The sequence below is a fragment of the Saccopteryx leptura genome, chromosome 8 (assembly GCF_036850995.1).
Source record: "Saccopteryx leptura isolate mSacLep1 chromosome 8, mSacLep1_pri_phased_curated, whole genome shotgun sequence".
NCBI classification, from domain to species: Eukaryota; Metazoa; Chordata; class Mammalia; order Chiroptera; family Emballonuridae; genus Saccopteryx; species Saccopteryx leptura.
In genome coordinates this window covers 74,624,015-74,649,521 of record NC_089510.1, presented here as the reverse complement: position 1 = coordinate 74,649,521, position 25,507 = coordinate 74,624,015, and the positions used below count along the sequence as shown (strand labels likewise).

The 25,507-nt window shown below is 42.2% G+C and overlaps 1 protein-coding gene across 1 annotated transcript in view; it reads left to right on the top strand.

Annotated features, from left to right (window-relative positions):
• Positions 1–25,507, top strand: part of USP13 (ubiquitin specific peptidase 13) — a 142,528-nt gene that overhangs the window by 29,931 nt on the left and 87,090 nt on the right. Inside the window, exon 3 of the mRNA XM_066346842.1 lies at positions 15,357–15,417. Coding sequence (XP_066202939.1) covers positions 15,357–15,417 — 61 coding nt within the window. The remainder of the gene's footprint in view (positions 1–15,356; positions 15,418–25,507) is intronic.

Genomic DNA, 25,507 nt, shown 5'->3' with positions numbered 1-25,507 from the left:
TAGGTCCCAACCTGAAATATGATGGGGCATTGAGGTAGGAGGAATAAAGGAAACACTATATATTAAACAAAGCAGCAGAAAATAGGACTATCAACACCCACAACAGAGATCTTTGAGGGAAGAATAAAAAACCTGACTATTCAGGCAAGACATAGTTAAGTGGCCCTTGTGCAAATGAGATCAGTTTACCTGCTTCTTGGAAGAAATACCCTAGGTCATCCACAGTGTCGTAGATGGGGCCGACGGCCCTGGGCACCTTCAGCCTTCAGTGGCAAACCCCAGCATTCTGGGCAAGGTTAGGTCATAGGTGGCTGGCACAGGGCTGGAAGAGACTGAACCCTCCCTTAGAGGAGCGAGGGGAAGCCTACCTTCCAGTGTCCCTTTTTCCTCACAGCAAAGGCATGTAAGTCTGGCAGGCGTTAGCTCAATGACCTTCCTATTCACTATTGAAGCAGGACCCAGATGGCATCCTATGAGACCCCTTTGGGGCGTTGGAGCCTTTAAGGGTGTATCCTAAAAGCTGGTAGTTCACCTGATCTTTATTGGGCCTTTTCTGCCTCTAGGTATCTTAAAAGCCATGCTCAGAAGATCTCGCTGAGGGGTTTGAGGATCCCCATCTGCCTATATAAACCTTTTCCGTATATCTGGAACTATTTGAAAAAGACAATAACAGAAAAAGCTAATAACAGTGTTATTAGCTGGATCAAATAAAAGAAGGTAGTAGTTTGCAGGCGAAAAAGATTTGGCGTCTCCTGTTCATCAGCATTCAAAAGAAATTTAAAAAATTTTAAGTAAAAAGCATAATATGGTAGACCTGTAGGAGTTCCAGGATATGACTCCTCCCTTTTAAATTTTTTAAATTGACCTTAAAATATTTGCTGGGTACACTTTAATAATACCTTGACTTTAAAGATTGTAAGAAATACCCATAATTTGAAAGGTTTGACAAAATACACTAAATGCTTTTGCTACATATGCAGGAGCATTGTCAGTTTAACCAGTTTAGGAAATCCAATAATAGAACAATGCATACAGACAATGAGCTATAACATGCTTAGCAGCCTCTCCTGTTCTGACAGAGGTTACTATAAATCCAGAATAGGTATCCACTGTAACGTGGACATAGGACTGTTTGCCAAATGAAGGTATATGAGTAACATCCATTTGCCAAAGTTGTCCTGGTAGGAGTCCTTGATGGTTAACTCTAAATGAAGGGACAGATTGTAGTATAGGACCCCTTGGACAGGATTTACCAATCTGCTGTGCTGCTTCCCAAGAAAGTTGAAACTGTTTACACAGGGCTGCAGCGTTCTGGTGATGAATAGTATGAGACTTCTACTGAATAGTAGAAGTCTTTGAAGAGGGAGGAACTGCTGAAATAGTTAATCAGCGGTTGTCCCTAAGACAGCAGTCTTTATAGTGGAAACATTTTTATCCCTTTAAAAAAAAATTTTATTTATTGATTTTAGAGAGAGAGGGATGGAGGGAGAGAGAGAGAGAGAAACATTGATCTGCTGTTTCACCCATCCATGCATTCATTGATTGATTCTTGTACATGTTCTAACCGGGGATTGAATTCAGAACCTTGGCATATCTAGACGTCATTCTAACCAACTTAACTACCTAACCAGGGCTATTATTTTTTAATTACAGTTGACATACAAAATTATATTAGTTTCAGGTGTACAATCCAGTGATTAGACATTATATAACTTACTAAGTGATCATTCCAATAAATCTCATTCCCAACTGACACCGTACACAGTTATTGGAATATTGTTTCCTATATTCCCTGTTGGGTGATATTTTAAGCAAGTTAGTTACCCTCTCCAAGCCTTAGTTTTCTCAGCTTAAAATGGGACTGATAATGTGAACCTGAATAAAAGAAACCTCATTTAAAATTAAGTCGGGAGCTCAGAAGAAGGACCTCACATACTACCACTCCATGGCAATTAGACACACTAGGAAGAGACTAACCTTTTTAAACATTCCCAACCAGAAGTGTCTCTACCACTCCAGCAGTTGGAAGGAAGATTTGTCCTTACCCAGCAACAAGTTCAGCCAGTGGTAACGGTCGCCACTCACCACCACCTTGAATTCTCCAATGGACTTGAGTCCAAAGCACGCCCTCCTGACTAGTTCTTTTTTCTCTTTCACAATCTTCTCCTTTCTTTGCTGGACTTGCCTGCAGTTTTTGATAAAGCATACTTCTCCTGAATTCTAATTCTTTGCTATTCTCAAGTAAACCTGTTTTTGCTGGTAAAAATAACTGGCTGACGCTCTGGCTGTTTTATTCCGTGGATAGAGTCAGCCTGGTGTGTAGATGTCCCAGGTTTGATCCCCTGTCAGGGCACACATGAAAAGCAACCATCTGCTTCTCTTCCCTCCCTCTCTCCTTCTCTCTCTCTTCCCCTCTCAGAGACAGTGTTTTTTTTTTTTTAATTTTTATTTTAATTTATTGTGTTATTACATAGTTACAAGTGTTCCCCCAGATATATCGCCCTCCCCCCCCCCGTGTTCTCTTTGATATCCCCTTTTGCCCCTCCCCTAATTGCCTTCCCCCCTTCCCTCCATGATTTGCTATCCTGCCCTCTCTCTCTCTGTGTTATGTGTATATACTTTCCCTAATGTTTTTTTTTTCTTTGATCCCCTCCTCTCATCCCCTTTCCCTCTGAACGCTTTCCCTCTGGACCCTTTAACTCCTTCTCTGCCTCTCCTCTGTTCCTCAGTTCATATTGTTTGTTGGATTCCTCATATGAGTATGGTCATATGATATTTTTCTTTCTCTGCCTGGCTTATTTCACTTAGCATAATAGACTCCAGGTCCATCCATGTTGTTGCAAAGGGTAAGGTTTCCTTTTTCATGGCAGTTTAGTATTCCATTGTGTATATGTACCACAGCTTTTTTTTTTTTTTTTAACAGAGACAGAGAGAGAGAGTCAGAGAGAGGGATCGATAGGGACAGACAGGAAGGGAGAGATGAGAAGCATCAATCATTAGTTTTTCGTTGCATGTTGCAACACCTTAGTTGTTCATTGATTGCTTTCTCATATGTGCCTTGACCGCGGGCCTTCAGTAGACCGAGTAACCCCTTGCTTGAGCTAGCGACCTTGGATCCAAGCTGGTGAGCTTTGCTCAAACCAGATGAGCCCACGCTCAAGCTGGCAACCTCGGGGTCTCAAACCTGGGTCCTCCACATCCCACTCTGATGCTCCATCCACTGCGCCACTGCCTGGTCAGGCTGTACCACAGCTTTTTAATCCACTTGTCTACTGAAGGACATTTGGGCCATTTCCAGATCTTGGCTATTGTAAACAATGCTGCAGTAAACATGGGGGTGCATTTCTTCTTTTAAATCAGTGATTTGTTATTCTTAGGATATATTCCTAGAAGTGGGATAGCTGGGTCAAAAGGCAGTTCGATTTTTAATTTTTTCAGGAATCTCCATACTGTTTTCCACAGTGGCTGCACCAGTCTGCATTCCCACCAGCAGTGCAGGAGGGTTCCCTTTTCTCCACATCCTCGCCAGCACTTGTTATGTGTTATTTTGTTAATGAATGCCATTCTGACAGGTGTGAGGTTGTATCTCATTGTGGTTTTAATTTGCATTTCTCTAATGATTAGTGATGTTGAGCATTTTTTCATATGCCCTTTGACCTCTTTGGACAAGTGTCTATTCAGTTCTTTTGCCCAGTTTTCTTTGGATTGTTTACTTTCCTGGTGTTGAGTTTTACAAGTTCTTTATAGATTTTGGTTATTAATTCCATATCAGATGTGTTGGCAAATATATTCTCTTCTTGTATGGGTTGTCTTTTTCTTTTGTTAATGGTGCCTTTTGCTGTGCAAAAGCTTTTTAGTTTCATATAGTCCTATTTGTTTATCTTTCCTTTATTTCATCTGCCTGTGGAGTTAAGTCAGCAAATATATTGCTACAAGATGTCGGAGAGCTTACTGCTTATGTTTTCTTCCAAGATGATCATGGTTTCACAACTTACATTCAAGTCTTTCATCCATTTTGAGTTTATTTTTGTGAATGGTGTAAGTTGGTGGTCCAGTTTCATTTTTTTTGCATGTATTTGTCCAATTTTCCTAGCATCATTTGTTAAAGAGACTGTCTTTACTCCATTGTATGCTCTTACCTCCTTTGTCAAATATCAATTGGCCATAAACGTGTGGGTTTATTTCTGGGTTCTCTGTTCTGTTCCATTGATTTGTATGCATGTTCTTTTGTGAGTACCAAGCTGTTTTGAGTACAGTGGCCTTGTAGTATAACTTGATATCAGTAAGTGTGATACCCCTGCTTTATTTTTCTTTTTCAAGATTGCCGAGGCTATTCGTGTTCTTTTTTGGTTTTATATAAATTTTTGGAATATTTGTTCTATATCTTTGAAGTATGTCATTGGTATTTTTAATAGGAATTGCATTGAATTTATAGATTGCTTTGGGTAGTATAGGCATTTTAATATTTATTCTTCCTATCCATGAACATGGTATGCTTCCACTTGTTTGTATCATCCTTGATTTCTTTTATCAATACAGTATCTTATAATTCCGAGTACAAGTCTTTAACTTCTTGGTTAAATTAACTCCTAGGTACTTTATTTTTTTGGTTGCAGTAGTAAAGAGGATTATTTCCTTAATTTCTCTTTCAGACAGTTTATTGCTGGTGTATATAAATGCTACTAATTTCTGAATATTGATGTTATATCCTGCCACCTTGCAGAATTCATTTATTATTTCCAGTAGTTTTTTGACTGTGACTTTAGGATTTTCTATGTACAGTATCAAGTCATCAGCAAATAATGAAAGTTTACTTCTTCTTTTCCAATTTGGATGCCTTTTATATCTTTTTCTTGTCTGATTTCTGTAGCTAGGACTTCCAGAACTTTGTTGAATCAGGATGGTGAAAGTGAGCACCCCTGCCTTGATCCTGTTCTTAAGGGGATTGCTTTTAATTTTTTGCCCATTAAGTATGATGTTGTCTGTGGGTTTGTCATAGATGGCCTTTATTATGTTGAGGTATGTTCCCTGTATTCCCACTTTGCTGAGAGTTTTGATCATAAATGGCTGCTGGATTTTATAGATGCGGAAAAATGCTTTTTCTGCATCTATTATTATATTATCATGTGATTTTTCTCCTTCCTTTTGTTTATATGTTGAATCACATTAATTGAATTGCGAATATTGTATCAGCCTTGTCTCCCCAGAATAAATCCCACCTGATCATGATGTATGATTTTTTTTCATGTATTGCTGGATCCGATTTGCTAATATTTTGTTGAGAATTTAAGTATCTATGTTCATCAGGGATATTGGTCTATTGTTTTCTTTCTTTGTAGTGTCTTTGCCTGGTTTTGGAATCAGTATTATGCTCACCTCACAAATGGAGTTTGGAAGTCTTCCTTCCTCTTGAAGTTTTTGAAATAGTTTGAGAAGGATAGGAGTTAGTTCTTCCTTGAATATTTGGTAAAATTTACCTGTGAAGCCATCAGGCCCATGGCTTTTGTTTGTTGGGAGTTTTTTGATAACTGTTTCGATCTCATTTGTTGTAATCAGTCTGTTTAGGTTTTCTGATTCTTCCAGATTGATTTTTGAAAGATTATATATTTCAAGGAATTTGTCCATTTCACCTAGGTTGTCTAATTTTTTGGCATATAGTTCTTTATAGTATTTTCTTACAATCCTTTGTATTTCTGTTGTGTCAGTTGTTACTTCTCCACTCTCATTTCTAATTTTATTTATTTGAGTCCTCTCTTTTTTTCTTGGTGAGTCTGGTTAAAGGTTCATCAATCTTGTTTACCTTTTCAAAGAACCAGCTCTTGGTTTCATTGTTCCTCTGTATTGTTTTTTTAGCCTCTATGTAATTTATTAAAAATTTATAATTTGCTGTGATCTTTATTATTTCCTTCCTTCTACTTCCTCTGGGATTTACTTGCTGTTCTTTTCCTAGTTCTTTTAGATGCATAGTTAAGTTTTTTATTTGAGTTTTTTCTAGCTTCTTAAGATATGCATGTAATGCTGTGAACTTCCCTCTCAGGACTGGTTTTGCTGTGTTCTATAAAATTTGAGTTGTTGTATGCTCATTTTCATTTGTTTTAAGGAAATTTTTGATTTAATAACATGCTATTTAGTTTCCAAGTGTTTTTCTATTGTAGTTGATTTCTAGTTTCATGCTGTTGTGATCAGAGAAGGTGCTTGATATTATTTCAATCTTCTTAAATTTATTGAGACTTGTTTTGTGTCTTAACTTGTGGTCTATCCTAGAGAATGTACCGTGAACACTTGAAAAGAATGTATCTTCTGCTGCTTTGGGTGAAAGGTTCTGAAGGTATCTATTAAATCTAGTTGATCTAGTGTGTCATTTAAGGCCACTGTTTCTTTGTTAATTTTCTGTCTGGAGGTTCTATCCATTGATGTTAGTGGGGTTTTAAAATCCTCTACTCTTATATTATTTCTGTTGATCTCACCCTTTTTGTTCATCAAAATCTGATTTAGATATTTAGGTGCTCCTATATTAGGCACATATATATATATATATTTATAATACTGTAGTTATAGCTTCCTGTTGTAATGCTCCTTTTATCATTATATAGTGATCTTCTTTATCTCTTACTATAACCTTTGTTTTAAAGTTTATTTTGTCAGATATTAGTATTGCCACCCCAGCTTTTCTTTCCTTTCCGTTTGCGTGAAATATTTTTTTCCATTCCTTTACTCTCAGTCTATGTGTATCTTTTGTTCTGAGGTGGGTCTCTTGTAGACAGCATATGTACAGGTCCTGTTTTCTTATCTATGCAGTTACCCTATGCCTTTTGATTGGAGCATTTAGTCCATTTATATTTAAGGTTATTATTGATATGTAGTTATTTATTGCCATTTTATTCTTTAAATCTACAATCCTCTTTTTCTAATTTTTTTTTCCTTTTCTCTTTTACTAAAAGCTCCTTAACATTTCCTGCAGTACTGATTTGGTTGTAATGAATTCCTTAAGGTTTTTTTTTTTTGTTTGTTTTGTTTTTTTTTGTCTTGGAAACTTTTTATTTCTCCTTCAATTTTAAATGATAATATTGCTGGATAAAGAAGTCTTGGTTGTAAGCTCTTATATTACATTGCTTTGAATATTTCTTGCCATTCCCCATTCCCTTGGCCTCAAGTGTTTCTATTGAAAAGTCGGATGTCGGCCTGACCTGTAGTGGCACAGTGGATAAAGCATCGACCTGAAAATGCTGAGGGCGCTGGTTCAATACCCTGGGCTTGCCTGGTCAAGGCACATATGGGAGTTGATGCCTCCTGCTCTTCCCCCCTTCTCTCTCTCTCTGTCCTCTCTCTCTCTTTCTCTGTCTCTCTCTCCTCTCTAAAAATGAATAAATAAAAAAATAAAAAATAAAAAAAAAGTCGATGTCATCATTTTGAGGGCTCCTCTATAGGTAATTGACATATTTTTTCCTGCTGCTTTAAGTATTTTTTTTTTTATTTCTTAACTTTCGTATTTTAATTATGATGTGTCTTGATGTAGGCCTCATTGGGTTTCTCTTTACCAGGACTCTCTGTGTTTCTTGAGCTTGTGTGACTTTTTCCTTCATCAATTTGGAAAGTTTTCAGCTATGATCTCTTCAAACAGGTTCTCTATCCCTTGTTCTTTCTCTTCTCCTTCAGGAACCCCTGTGATGTGGATGGTATTTCTCGTCATGTTGTCACAGAGTTCTCTTTATAGTTTCCTCAGACTTTTTGAGCCTCTTTTCTTTTTGCTGTTCTGTTTCTGTGTTTTTATTTATCTTGTCCTCTAATTCGCTGATTTGATCCTCTGCTTCATCCATCCTGCTTTTAATTCCTTCTAGTGTAGTCTTCATTTCTGATATTGTATTTGTCATTTTTATCTGGTTCTTTTTTATGATTTCTGTGTCCTTTATGATGCTTTCAATTTCTTTATTTAGGTGCTCATTACGTCCATCCATTGTAGCTCTGAGATCCTTAAGCATCCTAACAATCATTATTTTAAAGTCTGCATCCGGAAATTTGGTTACTTCCATTTCATTCAGTTCTTTTTCTGGGGATTTCTCTTGTTGATTTATTTGGATTGCATTTCTCTGTCTTCCCATTTTTTCTGTGTGCAGTTTGCAAGCCTGTTGGTGTTGTGGGTCTGAGGCTGGTATATGGAATGCAGGTCTTCCTCCAGGTCTTTATCTCTCAGCCTCTGCTGGTTGCTTGGATTTTACTTCTCCTTAACAAGTTGCGTTGTTTAAAAGTCTTAATTTCCCTGCTGTTTGTTTGTTGAGCCCAGCAGGAAACTTCTGTGTTTAGGCTGGGGGTAGAGGGCGTATCTTGCTCTTTGGCCCCAGTTGAAACTCTATACAGGAATGCAGTGGTGTGACCTCTGAGAACCAGAAGGTGTGATCTGCCCAGTTATTCTCTGGGGGCAGGGTGCGTTCTCCTTATCAGAAAGGGGAGGTGTAGCTCAGGTCTCCCTGGAAACCTGAATCACTGCCCCTCCCCTTTATTTCCTCCTTTCCTAACTGCCTTTCTCGCTGTTTGGAGCTGGAGAGCTTTTTGGACATGGGTCAACTGGCTCCACGCTAGGCTTGTGCTGGATGGAGGGAGCGACCCTCCCCCTAGCTATGGCTGCCTCAGCACTGGAGAATGACTCAGCTCAGGCATTCTTCTCCCTATCATTGTTTGTGTCCCCTTGCCCCATCTCCCCACTCTCCTCATGCAAAACCAGTTCTCTCAGCCCTCCTCACCCCCGGAACCCCAAGCAAGTGGTTGTGAGTGATATTTTCTGTGCTGGCCCTTTAAGGCTGCAACTTTTTTTTTTTTTTTTGCATTTTTTTTCTGAAGCTGGAAACAGGGAGAGACAGTCAGACAGACTCCCGCATGCGCCCGACCGGGATCCACCCGGCATGCCCACTAGGGACGACGCTCTGCCCACCAGGGGGCGATGCTCTGCCCATCCTGGGTGTTGCCATGTTGCGACCAGAGCCACTCTAGCGCCTGAGGCAGAGGCCACAGAGCCATCCCCAGCGCCCGGGCCATCTTTGCTCCAATGGAGCCTTGGCTGCGGGAGGGGAAGAGAGAGACAGAGAGGAAGGCGCGGCGGAGGGGTAGAGAAGCAAATGGGCGCTTCTCCTGTGTGCCCTGGCCGGGAATAAGGCTGCAACTTCTTCACCAGCCGTTTCCCACAGATAGAAATCCCGCTCTTCTCCCCACTCAATGCTATCAGGGTGTCTCCTCCAGTCTCTGGGTTTCTAGGCTGGGTCTCCAGTCCTGGGACTGAGGAACCCTTCCTCTCAGGGTCTCTTTTCCTGCAATGAGAATACTTCTGGACCCTCAGCCGCCCCTTGCTCCTGGGAGCAGGGGAGCCCCCACTGTGTCCCTGAACTTCCTACCAGGGTTGGTGTGGTTTCTTCTGTGCTTCTTGGTTTTTGAGTCCTGTTCTTTTAATCCAAAGATGGTTTTTCATGATGATTGTTCTTAAATTAACTTGTAATCCGGTTTGGTCCTGTGAGGTGGCAGTTTGTATGTCTGCCTGCCATCTTGGAATCCGGATGTTATTTTTTAATTAGACAATGTGAGAGAAAAGAGGTCAGTGCTCCTGACTACATAGTCAGGTATTGCATGTTTTAAAAATCCTTGCAGCATACTGGGTGAAAATCACTGTTCTTAATCATCAGTGCCGATTTGAAATTCATCTAATCTCTCACCCGATCCTACTGTTTAAATTTTGGACAGTGAGGAAAGATCCCTGAATTAGACAGTAGGGAGAGTAGGGGGAAGAGGGAAAGGAAAGGCCAGGAAGTCAGGTAAGCCACAAACTCAATGACTGGCTTTACTAACATTGGGCTAATATTATATGTTATATACAGTGTGTCCATAAAGTCATGGTGCACTTTTGACCTGTCACAGGAAAGCAACAAAAGACGATAGAAATGTGAAATCTGCACCAAATAAAAGGAAAACTCTCCCAGTTTCATACCTATTCAGTGCAGTTCGATGTGGGCTCACGCACAGATTTTTTAGGGCTCCTTAGGTAGCTATCCCGTATAGCCTCTACAGACTTGTCACTGACTGATGGCCTACCAGAATGGGGTTTCTCCACCAAACTGCCAGTTTCCTTCAACTGCTTATCCCACCGAGTAATGTTATTCCTATGTGGTGGCGCTTCGTTATAAATGCGCCGATATTCACGTTGCACTTTGGTCACGGATTCAAATTTAGCAAGCCACAGAACACACTGAACTTTCCTCTGTACCGTCCACATCTTGACTGGCATGGCCGTGGGCTGCTCCGCTGTATACATGGCGTTACGTCACCATCTGTGCATGCACACATGCTGCCACATCATCCTACAGAAACTGGGAGGGTTTTCCTTTTATTTGGTGCAGATTTCACATTTCTATAGTCTTTTGTTGCTTTCCTGTGACTGGTCAAAAGTGCACCATGACTTTACGGATACACTGTATTTACTATTCTTGTTAATTGGGACATAGCAATTCTTGTGAAGTCTGCTTTGTTCCACATGTGTCTTATAAAGTGGCGGAAATTTTACAAAATTGGGAGGAAAAAAATGAAACAGGCCCAGAGACTTAAAATAACTTGCTCACAGTCACAGAATTAGTGGCAGAATAGTAGAATGCTGGTAATCTTGTATAGTTAGCTCTGCCTCTGAAATGTGATGTTAAATATTTTACTTTCTGCCCACAACCCTCTCCCGGTTTAGCTCTTTCACTCATCTATTCTGACTCTGATCGAGGGTGCTCTCTCTTTGACACCTCCAGGCAGCCACGTCCCCTGTTCGGTTAGCCTGCTTATCAGGACCCATGACTTTGAAGATTATCTTATCCCCAATACCCTCTATGACCCCTTATCCCACTGGTAGAGCATTGGCCTGGCGTGCAGGAGTCCCGGGTTCTATTCCCGGCCAGGGCACACAGGAGAAGCGCCCATCTGCTTCTCCACCCCTCCCCCTCTCCTTCCTCTCTGTCTCTCTCTTCCCCTCCCACAGCCAAGGTTCCACTGGAGCAAAGTTTGCCCGGGCGCTGAGGATGGCTCTATGGCCTCTGCCTCAGGCACTAGAATGGCTGTGATTGCGGCAGAGCAACGCCCCAAGATGGGCAGAGCACACCTGGTGGGTGTGCCAGGTGGATCCCGGTTGGGCGCATGCAGGAGTCTGTCTGACTGCCTCCCTGTTTCCAGCTTCGGAAAAATACAAAAAAACAAAACCAAAAAACTGGTTCTCTACCCTAATGACCATTTTAAATATATATATAAAAAAAAGACAATATATGACCTGACATGTGATGGCTCAATGGATAAAGCATTGACTTGGAACGCTGAGGTTGCTGGTTTGAAACCCTTGACTTGCCCTGTCAAAGCACATATGGGAGTTGATGCTTCTCTTCTCTCTTTCTCCCTTTTTCTTTCTCTTTTTCTTCTCTCTAAAATGAATAGTCTTAAAAAAAAACTTACAAAAAAAATCTTAAAAAAAACCTAAAAAACCTAAAAAAAGCCCTGATATATCAAAAGATAGTTTATTATTTCATGCATTTAATACTTAAATACAAATAATAAAAGAGGTACACAAAACTAGATTAGGTTATAAGAAAGAGTTTTCAAATATTAATAAAAATATTAAATATCTGACAAAAAATAATAAAACTGTTACTTAAGAAATTTCCAGGCCCTGGCCAGTTGGCTCAGTGGTAGAGCGTCGGCCTGGCGTGCAGAAGTCCCAGGTTCGATTCCCGGCCAGGGCACACAGGAGAAGCGCCCATCTGCTTCTCCACCCCTCCCCCTCTCCTTCCTCTCCCTCTCTCTCTTCCCCTCCCGCAGCCAAGGCTCCATTGGAGCAAAGATGGCCCGGGCGCTGGGGATGGCTCCTTGGCCTCTGCCCCAGGTGCTGGAGTGGCTCTGGTTGCAACAGAGCGACGCCTCAGAGGGGCAGAGCATCACCCCCTGGTGGGCAGAGCTCGCCCCATGGTGGGCGTGCCAGGTGGATCCCGGTCGGGCGCATGCGGGAGTCTGTCTGACTGTCTCTCCCCGTTTCTAGCTTCAGAAAAATACCAAAAAAAAAAAAAATAAAAATAAAAGAGAGAGAGTAAGGAATGTAAATTTGTGATTTCTATGTTGGGCAGCTGCCCAGGTGCCTACCTTAGAGAGAACCTTGATTACAAGTGCCATTTTAACAACTGATTCACCAAACTCAGCAAAAAATTAGGTATCGGTTCTGCCATACCAGTGTGAACCTGCTGAGTCCCACCGCTGCCTTATCCCCTTGTCTTGCCTCCTTAACTTTCTCCAGAACTCCAGCCAGTCGTTCCATGGAATTGTCCTCTTCTTTCACGGGCACAGCGCTAGGAGTCCTGCCTAGCTGTGGGGTCTGGGACCACAGCGTGTTCCTGGCCGTCCCCTCTGCCAGGCCCCGTCGCTGCCCAGCAAACCTAGTCTGTACCCCATCCCACTCTGTGCTTGCGATACTTTCCTCCCTCCTGATTCTCAGAAAGTGATACGGCTTCCACTTGACAGAGGAAACAGGGACCCCTACCCAGGAGCTGCCCCAACTCCTTTCTTGCTTCCTGGGAGCTTACCTGTATCAGTTCCTGCATCCCAGCAGAAGGCTGTGTTCGCTCTGTCCTCCTGTCCGGTTTCCTCTGATCTCGGAAAACCTCCCTCATGAGCTCCCAACCTCTCCCTCTTCTGGCTTTGTTTCTTCCACCTTAAAAAAAAATGCACCACAAAATAGTTCATCTAATATGTCTTCCTTTAGTCCTCCCATCCTTAATTAAAGCTTCTTGAAAACCTTTTCTATTCTTGTCTGTGCCACACATGCTTTAAGTTCAACATTGCTGTCTGATGGATCTCCCGTTAATCTGTAACAACTATGACGTTGCCTCTATGTGGTCACACTTGGTGGATACATTTTTACCCTGATTTTACTTGATCTTTTGAGTATTTGAACTTGTTTTCCTTTTGGAACTGCCCCTCCTTTGCTTTCTTGGGTACCACCATTCTTTCCTGGCTTTCCTCCTGCATTTCAGGCTGCCCTTTCTCACTGTCTTTCACCAGCATTGCCTTCTCACTTACCCCTTAGGCATCGCATTTCCTAGGATTCCATTTGACCCTCCTGTCTTCTTTCTCTGAAAGCTGCTCTTCCTCGTCACTGTGCAACCTCACCACTGCCCACATCTTTGTTTAACCATGGTCTCTGGCTGATGACTTCCAAATCACTAATCTGCAGAGCCGACGATCTGACCATCTGACTCTGACCTGGCTTTTTCTCCTGACAACATCTCACAGGTACTGAAAGCTTGCTCTGCTCAGACTAAATGTTGTCTGTCCTTTTTCTTGAATTTTGGAATCCCAGACATCCTTTGGATCGTGCTTTCATTCCATGACTGGTTGGTGACCAAGTCCTGTTTGTCTGGGGCTCCCAAATAGCTCTGAAGTCCATCCTGTCCTCTGTATCCCTGTTCTTTTTGTTGAGTGCTCACCATCCCTAAACGGACCAGTGCTATAGCTTCCTGACTAGTCTCCTTCCTTCAAACTTGCCGCCTTCAATCCACTCAGTCTGTATGCTCCACTCAGAGTAATCTTTCCAAGTGCCTATATCTGTGCATCTGGGGCTTAAATCTCTGATGTCTCTCCCTTTGTGGCAGGATGAAGTCGAAACTCTTTTGCCTTTATAAGGCCTTCCATGACCTGGTTCCTGTTGTAGCCTTTCTAACCTTTACTCTGACTCTACCAGCTTTGTGCTCCAGACATAGCAATCCACTTCTCCTTTTTGGAACACACTGATTTCATGCCTTTATGTGTTTTTCTCTTTTTGGTCTGGGGTGCTCTACTTTTACCCCATTCTTCTTTTACCTATTGCATCCCCTGTGGTTAGCACATCCATCTATCTGTTCATCATCCATCTATCCACCCATCTATCAACCATCCATCCATCCACCTACCCAACAACTATCCATCCATCATTCATGCATCCATCAACTATCCATCCATCATCCATCTATCTGTCCACCCATCCATCATCCATCCAGCAAATACTTGCTGACCAGCTGCCATCTGCCAGGCCTGCTTGCTCTTCTTCCCTGTCCATCCCTGGCCATCCCCTTCACTTCCAGAAGAGCAGTTATTTCCTCCTTATAATACTATTGAAGGTGGTAAGTTTGAAGGAAGGATGTCATGACCTTCTGTGATACTCCAGGATTGTTCAGTGTGCCTTCGGTACAGGGTTATTTTATATCTTTTTGAGGCAGGTTAAGTGGAGGGGAGGGGACCAGAGGCTCTGAGACTTTGGAGAAGAGGGATTCCAAGAGATGACATGGACTTGGCATTAGGATTTGGAGAGACAGGTTTCTGAGCTGACATGTTCAGTAATTTTCACATTCCAAAGATGTGAGCTATTAATTTGTAGTAGAAGCTGTAAGAATGTAAGGTGAGAATCACAAAGATGAGTCAGCTTTCAATGATAAAATAGGAGAAAGGAGATTTCGGTCTAATAAGAACACAAACTAAAGACACAGTAAGGCTTTGATGCTGCCATCACGTGTGACCACATGAAAGGGTGTTAGGGTTTGACCCGCCCCCTGCATGTGCTGGAAAAGCGCTCTTTTCTATTATCTGAAAGAACATAAGATGTGGAGGTACTGTTTGCTTTTGGAAACATTTTTATAACCCCATCTGAGAGTACAATTTTTTATGTGAGTGTCATAGGGTAATATGACCTCTTCTGCATGAACACTTGATGGGTGTTTATTCCACTGCTGCCGAAGACCTCCATGCTAGGTAGAAAATGCGTGCAGTTTAGGGGAGCAACATAGCCAGCCATTGGGTGGTGCTCCAGAAATGTTTAGGGAGGTTTGATTGATGTGTAATATGACCAGGGTGTCAGTGACTATATATTAATATTTATTATATTTTTCAACAGTAATTGTTGGACATGCCCAGGTCCCACCAGTGGGGACCTGGTAGGGAGCAGGAGAGTAAGAGCCTCCTTCCTGGAGGTGCTAGCATCTTCCCAGAGTAGCTCCAACTTTGGGCATGGATGCCAACCTCGGGAGAATGTGGCGATTGGAAGTTGAAGCATCTACTTCACTTTAATGCCTGGTTCCACTTCCCTTTCCAGAAGTGTTTTCTTTATAGCTTGTGAAAAGAATCAGGTGGAACAAGAGCATTGACCTTCACTTGCCTCCATTGACCTGGGTCAAGTTCCTGTTTATGCTGGAATATCTAATCCAGGTCGAATATTTCCTCTGGGCTCTTACAGAAACTGGGAACCTCTGGGTTGTACTCCCCCCACCCCGTTCCCCAACAGTCTGTGCCATGGGCTGCATTTTAACAGTTTCTTGTTTTCTTTTCAGAAGGTAAAAGGGGCATCTGGTGGCGCTTTACCGAAAAGGAGGAATTCCAAGATTTTTTTAGGTAATGTACATAGTTATTAGTAGTGTGCTCAGTTTTTCTGTGTGTGTGTGCTTGATTTGGAGTAATAGGTTGTTTATTACCCTACAGTTTAACTTGAGATGATCTGATTCCATTTCGTATTTAGGACTGGTGAAGGATGTTAGCACTTTTGCTGTTAGCATTATTGTGATTCTGCTTCTGGTCTCTTTTCTTTTTCTTTTTTCTTTTTTATTAGGTGAGAAAAGGGGAAATAGTGAGCAGATTCCCACATGTGCACTGACTGGGATCCACCTGGCAACCCCATCTTGGTCTGATGCCTGAGTACTGAGCTATTTTTAGCACCTGAGGCTAATGCGCTTGGATCAACTGAGCCATCCTCAGTGCCCGGGGCCATGCTCCAGTGGGCCACAGGCCGTGGGAGGGGAAGGGGGAGCGAAGGGGGAGAGGTAGGGGGAGAGAAGCAGATGGTCGTTTCTCTTGTGTGCCCTGACTGGGAATAGAACCCCAGATGTCCGTACACCAGGCTGACGCTCAGTCCACTGAGCCAGCTGGCCAGGGCTGCATTCTTATTCTTAGATTTCTTTTCTTAATTTAATTGCAACCTATCTATGCTTATTTTATGGATGTAAAAATATTCTCTCCATTATCTTTGGTGATAATTACAAATTAGAATTAAATTAAAATTAAAATGAAAACAAGTTATTTCCAATTATTTGTGTCAGGGTTGTAGTCTCTTTTCATGTTTGTCTTTTATAAATATTAGCCAAATTGCTAACTTTATTCGGGTGTCACCCCTTTTTCCACTAATGTCCTCATATGTTCCAGAATCCCATATTGCACATAGTTGTCATGTTTCCTTAATCCCGGCTAATCTGTGATGGTTCTTCACTCTCTTTTTGTCTTTAATAATTGTGACACTTTTGGAGAGCAGTGGCCAGTGATTTTGTAGAATGTACCTCTGTGGATTTGTTTGATGTTTCCTCATAAAAAGGAAGCCTGAGGTTATGCATTTTTGGCGAGAATACCGCCGAGTGCTGTGTCCTCCTCAGTGCATGACATCAGGGGCAGTGATCCAGTGTCATCATACTGGTGACGTTGGCCTGATCCCTGGTTAAGGGGTGTCTGCTGGGTTTCTCTACCGTATAGTTACAGTGTGATTAATAAATGTGTTGTAAGTGATATTTGGAGGTTACGCTAATATGTTTCTCCTCAAGGTTTTATCCACTAATTTTACCACCCCGCAGTGGAACTTGCAGCAACAGTGATTACTGTGTGTTTGACTAATAGTGATTTTTTGTCTCCCTCCTTCAGAAGAGCTGGTTTTGCTTATGCAAATGAGTACTGGTTTCTAATACCACATTATCATGATCGTGTGTCATGCTAAGCTTTTCCTATGGTATTTCCAGGATATAAGGTAGTTTGATAATATTTGACTGAGCAAGTTTAAATCCCTAAATGCCTGGGATTATTGTTTGAAAGGAATTTCAAAATTGTTTGAATACTTCATTCAAACAATTCAAATTGAAATTTCATTTTGGTTAAAAGTCTGTACACACACACACATATATATATATATATACATACAGTTGTTTGTATGGAAAATAATACAATAATTGATAAATAATAATACAAGAATAAACTTTATGTTTTGTGGTACTTACAACTGTAAACCTACTTTTGCTCTGCCCTGTATATATAAATATGTTTGTATATTTACAGGTATTTGCGTGCTTCTCTGTGTACATGTGTATATATGTTTATGTAAATGTATGTGTATCTATGTTTACACAGATACACACACATATGCATGTATGACTGAGAGTCTGGAAGAATCTGTCAAAATATACTCCAGCCTGATCAGGAGGTGGTGCAGTGGATAGAACGTTGGACAGGGACGCAGAGGACCTAGGTTTGAAACCCCGAGGTTGCAGGCTTGAGTGTGGGCTCACCAGCTTGAGTGTGGGGTCCCTGGCTTGAGTGTAGGATTATAGACATGACCCCATGGTCACTGGCTTGAGCCAAAGGTTGCTAGCTTGAGCAAGGGATCACTCACTCTGTTGTAGCCCCCAGTCAAGGCACATATGAGAACCCAGTCAATGAACAACTAAGGTGCCGCAACAAAGAATTGATGCTTATCATCTCTCTCCCTTTCTGTCTGTCCCTATTTGTCCCTCTCTCTGTAAAAAAAAAAAAAAAAAAAAAAGAATATACTACAAATTGTTAAAAGTAGCTCTTTTCTGGTGGTGTGATTGAGATGCTTTTCATTTCCTTCTTTTTGCTTATGTTTTTAATTTTTTTCCATAACAAATACATGTTACTTTGTAATAAAGAGACATAGTCATTATTTGAGAAGTAAAGCCACTGGAAACAGTTACAGAGCTGACTTTTCCTCCTGCCTTGATTCTTCATCTTGTTCTTCAACTTTGTTTCTTTAACTCAGAAGACTGGGGTTTGATTTCTTTATGATCATTTTGGTGATAGATGATATTGTCAAGTAACTATTAAAAAAGTCAGTGAAGAGGTAAGCACTGAGTCTGTGCTCCGTTCTGGGTGGGCCCCTTCCTTTGCTTCCTGGGAGCACTGACCCACCAGCTCATTTGGGTGGGACTTTTCTGCAGTCTGTGTTCACTTAACATGCCATGTCTCAGAAGACACAAGATGTGCCTAATACAGCCCAGCAATAATGTTCTATTTTGACTGTACTAGTATTTTAAAAAATTAAGTTAGCTCCTGGGACTTTTCCCAAGCCGTTTCTCTCTATTGTGTTACAGCTGACGCTGCACAAATATGATATATGTTAGCTACTTCATCCCAATAGGAGTTTAGTTTTACAAGCCCTCATTTACAGCCCTCTCAACCGATGCTGCATTTCTTCCCATAGCTGGTACTTTTGTCACCTTGATTACATCTGGCGCTTAGGTAACAGAAAATTTAAAGTAGAGGTGACTTTAAACAAGATAATTGTTTGTTTCTCTCTCATGTGGAGGATGTGGGGAAGCAGCAGCCTGGGCTGATGTGATAGCGTCATGTTCTGCTAGAATTCGGCTCTTCCCATGTTTCTGTTTCACCCTCTATCCTGGCCTGACTTCCAGCCTCACGGTTACTTCATGATCCAGAATGGCTGCTGGAACTCCAGTCATCGCACCCCCGTTCTGAAAAGCAAGAAAGACGAAGGAGGGGGGGACAAAACTACTCTCCCAGGAGAGTTGCTTCTTTTTGTCAGCCTTCATGGATTCTCAAGCAACGCTTCAGTTTACACCTCTCTGGTCGGAACCTGTACATGTGGTCACACCAGGTGCTGCCCAGGAGACTGGAAAGTAAAGTCTAATTGGCTTCATCATTTAAAGCCTGTTATGAAGCAGGAAGGGGAGAATGGATCTCAGGAGGCAGCTAGTAGCTTCTTCCACAGATCTCTTCCCTGAAAGGGACATTGGGGTTGTCACTTTATGCAGAGGAAGAGAATCAGAACTCTTTTGCCATCTCTCATTTCTTTGAATAGAAAGTACCTTTCCACTGCTATTGAAAGTGAGTTATGATGCCCCTCCTCCTTTACAAAACAGATGTAGATGACTAATGCTTTCTACTGAAGAGAGGCTTTTTTCCACATTCACTCAATGACTTGTGAATAATTCCTCCTCCTTTGGTTCAAAAGTCACATTGAAACCACTGAGTCATTCAGATATGACTGCACTGTTGATTTTATAAGGCAGGGGTCCCCAAACTTTTTACACAGAGGGCCCACTGTCCCTCAGACCGTTGGAGGGCTGGACTATAAAAAAAAACTATGAACAAATCCCTATGCACACTACACATATCTTATTTTAAAGTAAAAAAACAAAACGGGAACAAATACAATATTTAAAATAAAGAACAAGTAAATTTAAATCAACAAACTGACCAGTATTTCAGTGGGAACTATGGGCCTGCTTTTGGCTAATGAGATGGTCAGTATCCGGTTCCATATTTGTCACTGCTAGCCATAACAAGTGATATGATGTGCTTCCGGAGCGTGACTCGTGCGTCCTGCGTCACTGGAAGTAGTACTGTATATGAGCGACGCCGCGCTTTGCAGTATCTTGTGCTCCTCTCACTGACCACCAATGAAAGAGGTGCCCCTTCTGGAAGTGCGGCAGGGGCCGGATAAATGGCCTTAGGGGGCCGCAGTTTGGGGACCCCTGTTATACGGGAAACTGAGGCCATTAGCTGGTACTGAATGGCTTGCCCCAAGTCTCCTGAGCACCGTCTTGCCTTCAATAGTCAAGTTACTTTTCCTGTTATGTTGATGTTCCTCAGGTGAAATCACGGTTAAGGATCATTCCCTTTGCTATAGTTTATGCTGGTAATTTTTTTTTTTAATCAACAATGACAACTAACTGACCAGGCAGTGGCACAGTGTATAGAATGTTGGCTTGGGATCCTCAGGACCCAGGTTCGAAGCCCTGAGTTTGCTGGCTTGAGCATAGGCTCATCCCGCCTGAGTGCGGGATCATAGGTATGACCCCATATGATAAAGCAATCAGTGAACAACTAAGGTGCCACAATGAAGAACTGATGCTTCTCATCTCTCTCTCCCCCTTCCTGTCTGTTTGTCCCTGTCTATCCCCCCCCCCATTTTTGGAAAATAAAAAGACAACTGTTTGTAACTTCTGAATAATTTACATTTTATACTTCTTTTTGCATTTAGGATTAAAAAATATTTTTTAATGCATAACACATGTGCAAAGCCTAAAATTGTAAAATTATAAGAGGCTCTATAATGAAGAGTAAGTTTCTTTCTCTCCCTCTGTGTTTCTCAGCTCCTTGGTTAGTCTCCCCAGAGACAAACAGTATTTTCTGTTTGTACTGTCCTTTTGTTCTTTTATATCTTGTATATTCTTCCAGTGATAGTCTATATATATTTAACATGCTTTTAGACTTTTTCCTGTCAGCAGTGGTGAACCATTAACACTTTGGTTCCCAAACTGTGCTCTGAGGCACCCTGGGGTGCTGCAACAGACTCATAGGTGTACCTCAGATAATTTTAAGTCTTCAAGGGACACAGTGATGCTTGAACATTGCATGAACCACTAGTTCATGTAGTTTCACTATTAGAGTGTCCAGTATTCCTTTCAAGGGCTTCCTTTTTTGTGAAGCTGTTGTTTTGGTGATTTCTATGGTAAAAGGCAAATACCATGTGAAGATAAATGTGGGATGGGAATAGGGAGGCAGTGCCCAATCTGATTCAAAGAGAAGTTATACAGTGCCCAGCCAGTGCATGCCTCCCATAAGTAAGTAATTGTGGTTATTTAAGAATGAAATAAAACATTTTATTTCAATTTATGTGCATTAATGCATTTGATAAAATATTATATCTTTGGTATTTCATAAAAATAGTGTTAAATATTCTTATTTTTAAGTACCCCATTCCCCCAACGTTCATTAAATTCCTTTTTTTTTTCTTTTTGGCTTTAGCCCTGGCATTTATACTTAATGACAAACAGGTTGCAAAAGAGAGCATGTGGGGAAAGTTCTAGAAATGGTCTTGTTCCGAAAACTCACCTGTGCCTATCGTGACCAGAGGATTCCATTTTGCCTCTCCTTTCGAAGCAGGTCACAGAACAGGGTGTGCCCGCCAGGGCTTTCCCATACCTTCTTTTGAGGAACATGTGCTGTCAGATTGCCCAGCACGGGAACTGCCCGATCGCTGCCCTCCGGCGCTCACTCAGTCATCGTGGTCAGGCTATGAGAACTGCGGACTGGGCATCAGAGCCCCGGCTTCACGTGGGGTCATCGTGGTCAGGCTGTGAGAACTGCGGGCTGGGCATCAGAGCCCCGGCTTCACGTGGGGTCATCGTGGTCAGGCTGTGAGAACTGCGGACTGGGCATCAGAGCCCCGGCTTCACGTGGGGTCATCGTACTCAGGCTGTGAGAACTTGCGGGCTGGGCATCAGCCCTGGCTTCACGTGGGGTCATCGTGGTCAGGCTGTGAGAACTGTGGGCTGGGCATCAGAGCCCCGGCTTCACGTGGGGTCATCGTGGTCAGGCTGTGAGAACTGCGGGCTGGGCATCAGAGCCCCAGCTTCACGTGGGGTGCACTCCTCACTGTGCCGCCTCCTAGTTTCCGCAAGTTACTGGAACTGGAGTAACTCAGCCTCTTCTCTCAGAGAGCTGATTGAGGTAGTGCTGGGGAAGTGATATTTCAAAAATAAGTGTTTTTTTTAAACGTAGGATAAAACAGCCCATCCAGGAATCGCCAGTTACTAGCTGCAGTGGAAGTGACTCCTGGGAGAAACTGGGGTCCCGGTCCTACTGGTCCCTCAGGCATGCTTACTCTGTAGGAGTCTCAACTGGATATTTTTGGGGTGGTGAGACTCTAATTAGAGAAATTGGAAAACTTTAGACATACTTAGGATTGTGGGGTCATATATATTCAGGAGAAAACTTAGATTTGTCCCTTAAAATTGGAGTATAGGCCCTGGCCGGTTTGCTCAGCGGTAGAGCGTCGGCCTGGCGTGTGGGGGACCCGGGTTCGATTCCCGGCCAGGGCACATAGGAGAAGTGCCCATCTGCTTCTCCACCCCTCCCCCACTCCTTCCTCTCTGTCTCTCTCTTCCCCTCCCGCAGCCGAGGCTCCATTGGAGCAAAGATGGCCCGGGCGCTGGGGATGGCTCCTTGGCCTCTGCCCCAGGTGCTGGAGTGGCTCTGGTCATGGCAGAGCGACGCCCCGGAGGGGCAGAGCCTCGCCCCTGGTGGGCGTGCCGGGTGGATCCCAGTCGGGTGCATGCGGGAGTCTGTCTGACTGTCTCTCCCTGTTTCCAGCTTCAGAAAAATACAAAAAAAAAAAAAAAATAAAAAAAAAAAATTGGAGTATAGTGTATACCTCTGTTGACTTTTTCTAATTGGATTAAGATGTTTGGGAAAGATCATGGTTCCCTTCTATTCCATTGAATTGAAAATAAAACTAAACTATAAACTAAGTGATAAGAAATTTTTTTAACTTTTTTTTTTTTTTTTATACAGAGACAGAGAGAGAGTCAGAGAGAGGGATAGACAGGGACAGACAGACAGGAACGGAGAGATAAGAAGCATCAATCATTAGTTTTTCGTCACGTGTTGCAACACATTAGTTGTTCATTGATTGCTTTCTCATATGTGCCTTGACTGCAGGCCTTCAGCAGACCGAGTAACCCCTTGCTCGAGCCAGTGACCTTGGGCTCAAGCTGGTGAGCTTTTGCTCAAACCAGATGAGCTGGGCTCAAGCTGGCGACCTCAGGGTCTTGAACCTGGGTCTTCCGCATCCCAATTCGACACCCACTGTGCCACCGCCTGGTCAGGCTTAAGTGATAAGAAATGTAACAGAGTTCTACCTTTTTTTTTTTTTTGCCTGACAGCAGTCTTCTTTTAAAACATATCAGTTACCGCCTGACCAGGCGGTGGCACAGTGGATAGAGCGTTGGACTGGGACACAGAGGACCCAGGTTCAAAACCCTGAGGTGGCCAGCTTGAGTGTGGGCTCATCTGGTGTGAGCAAAGCTCACCAGCTTGAGCCCAAGGTCGCTGGCTCGAGCAAGAGGTCACTTGGTCTGTTGCAGCCCCCTGGTCAAGGCACATATGAGAAAGCAATCAATGAACAATTAAGGTGCTGCAATGAAGAATTGATGCTTCTCATCTCTCTTCCTTCCTGTCTGTCTGTCCCTATCTGTCCCTCTGACTCTGTCTCTGTCACAAAAAAAAGTAAAATAAAAAAATATATCAGTTACCAATTAAAAAAAAATAGATACAAGTGAAGTGGTTGCCAGGGGGCACAGGGCGGGGGGTGGTTGGAGGAGGGGGTGGAGGAAAGGAGTAGAGAGAGACAAAGATACGATGATGGAAAATGATTTGACTTTGGGTGATGAGTATACAACATAATCAACAGTTCAAATGCTACAGAAATGTTCACCTGAAACCTATGTACTCTTATTGATCACTGTCACCCTGTTAAAAATAAAAAAACCCCACCAAACCATATCAACCTTTTTGATGCTCTTGGTTTACTGTTGTCCTTAGCGTGTGGGTGGGTTTAATTTCCTAAAGTCTGCTCTCACAGACATTGGCTGCGTGTGCTGGGCGGGTGCTGTGTGGGGCCGGGACACGGGAGGTGAGTACCATGTGTGCTGGTCTTGCAACTTAGTATAGAAGCATTCGGAGTTCACGTCTTCTGCACATTCAGATCACGTGGCGGATCCCCACATGTGATCGTGGTCTTTTTGAAACTTATTTCTGAATTGCTTTGGAGCTGAGGCAGCCAAAAGGGAGGGAAGGAGCTTTGTATCATGTTGTCTGGAGTGTAGAGAAAGAAGGTGGTGATTGTGGTGATGAAGGTGATGGCAGCTACAGTCTGTGGAGCCCCTTTGACCTGCCAGGTCCTAGACTAGGTGCCTTTACAACCTTACCTGTTTAATCCTCTCAGTAATCTTGTGGAGTAAAATTTTCCATACCTTACTTGTGAGGAAAATGAACTTGGGAGGAACTTGTCCAGGGTTACATAGTTAGTTAATGTCAGAATAGGATTTTCTTGGGCTTAGTTTATCATTGTTTTGGGTCAGGTAAGATTTAAATTAGCATTAAGTGAGTATGTTTTCTGTGGAAAAGAGTCACCTACATAATATGTTATATAAGCCAAATCTAAACTTAAAAACAAAAGATTTGTACTTTGTTTACTTAAAGTTATTATAAACAATATACTAAAGGAAAATTTATGAATAAAGTTCACCCATTCCCTAGTTTCATTTGTTCAGTTTTCCTACCAGTTCTTGTCTGTGAGCATAACTTCTACAAGGTGGTCTTCACAGTGAAAATGAGTTCGTGTTTTTAGCATGAATACAGCATGAACATTTTCATTTTTCTACATACTCTAAATAAATATCATTGGAATAATAGACTATTGGATTGAACACCATCCTCATTAAACGTTTATGCCTGACCTGTGGTGGCGCAGTGGATAAAGCGTCGACCTGGAAACGCTGAGGTCGCCGGTTCGAAACCCTGGGCTTTGCCTGGTCAAGGCACATATGGGAGTTGATGCTTCCAGCTCCTCCCCATCTTCTCTCTCTGTCTCTCTCTCTCCCTTTCTCTCTCCTCTCTAAAAATGAATAAATAAAATTAAAAAAAAAAACTAAAAAAAAAAAAAAACGTTTATGCTTTCATTTTTTTATTATAGATTTTGGGACATTCAAATCTTTATAACAGAATATCTATCTTTGAATCATTTCCTGGAAACAAATGCCTTTAGTTGCTTCTTAAGCTCTTGGAATTTTCTTTAACATTGCTTTTTGTGAAACAAACCTCTTATGGTTATCTAACATCGTTTTGTTTAGGCATTGCTGAGTCTTGTCATTTAGGGTCTTTCATCAAAATGTTTAGACTTTGTTTTAGCTGTATCTCATTTTCTACTTAAATCTACCCTTCCTCCCTTCCTTTGAGAATTCAGGAGCAGAGCTGTATACAAAAGATACTAGGTTTTTGGTTGGAGGCAAAGAACAGGGTAATAATAGAATCTAGATGCTCTGATTTTCAGCTGGCTGCTTTATCTAGTAAGATCACTCTCTCCTATCTTCAGAGCCATGTCTGTGTACCTGTATATGTGGGTTTGTGTGTGCGTGAGAGGAATGTGGCTCAGTGGCTTTTTGTCACCATAGTTCCAAACATCTAAATAAACAAACATGATCTGGGGTGCTGGCATCAGGTGAATGCGAGGCTGAAATGTCTGTGTAAATATTGTGACAACATATTTCCTTGAGCCTTCCCTGAACCTTTACCAGAGATTAGCCAAGCAAAGAGGCGATGACTTGAATAGACCTCATCTTTCCTACTGAAAATTCTTCACAGCCCAAGGATAACAGGGCTATTTATATTATAGAGCAGGGGTTGGGAACCTTTTTGGCTGAGAGAGCCATGAACGCCACATATTTTAAAATGTAATTCCATGAGAGCCATTCAACCACCCGTGTATGTTGCGTATCATCCAATAAAAATTTGGTGTTGTCCCGGAGGACAGCTGTGATTGGCTCCAGCCACCCACTACCATGAACACGAGCAGTAGGAAATGAATGGATTATAATACATGAGAATGTTTTATATTTTTAATGTT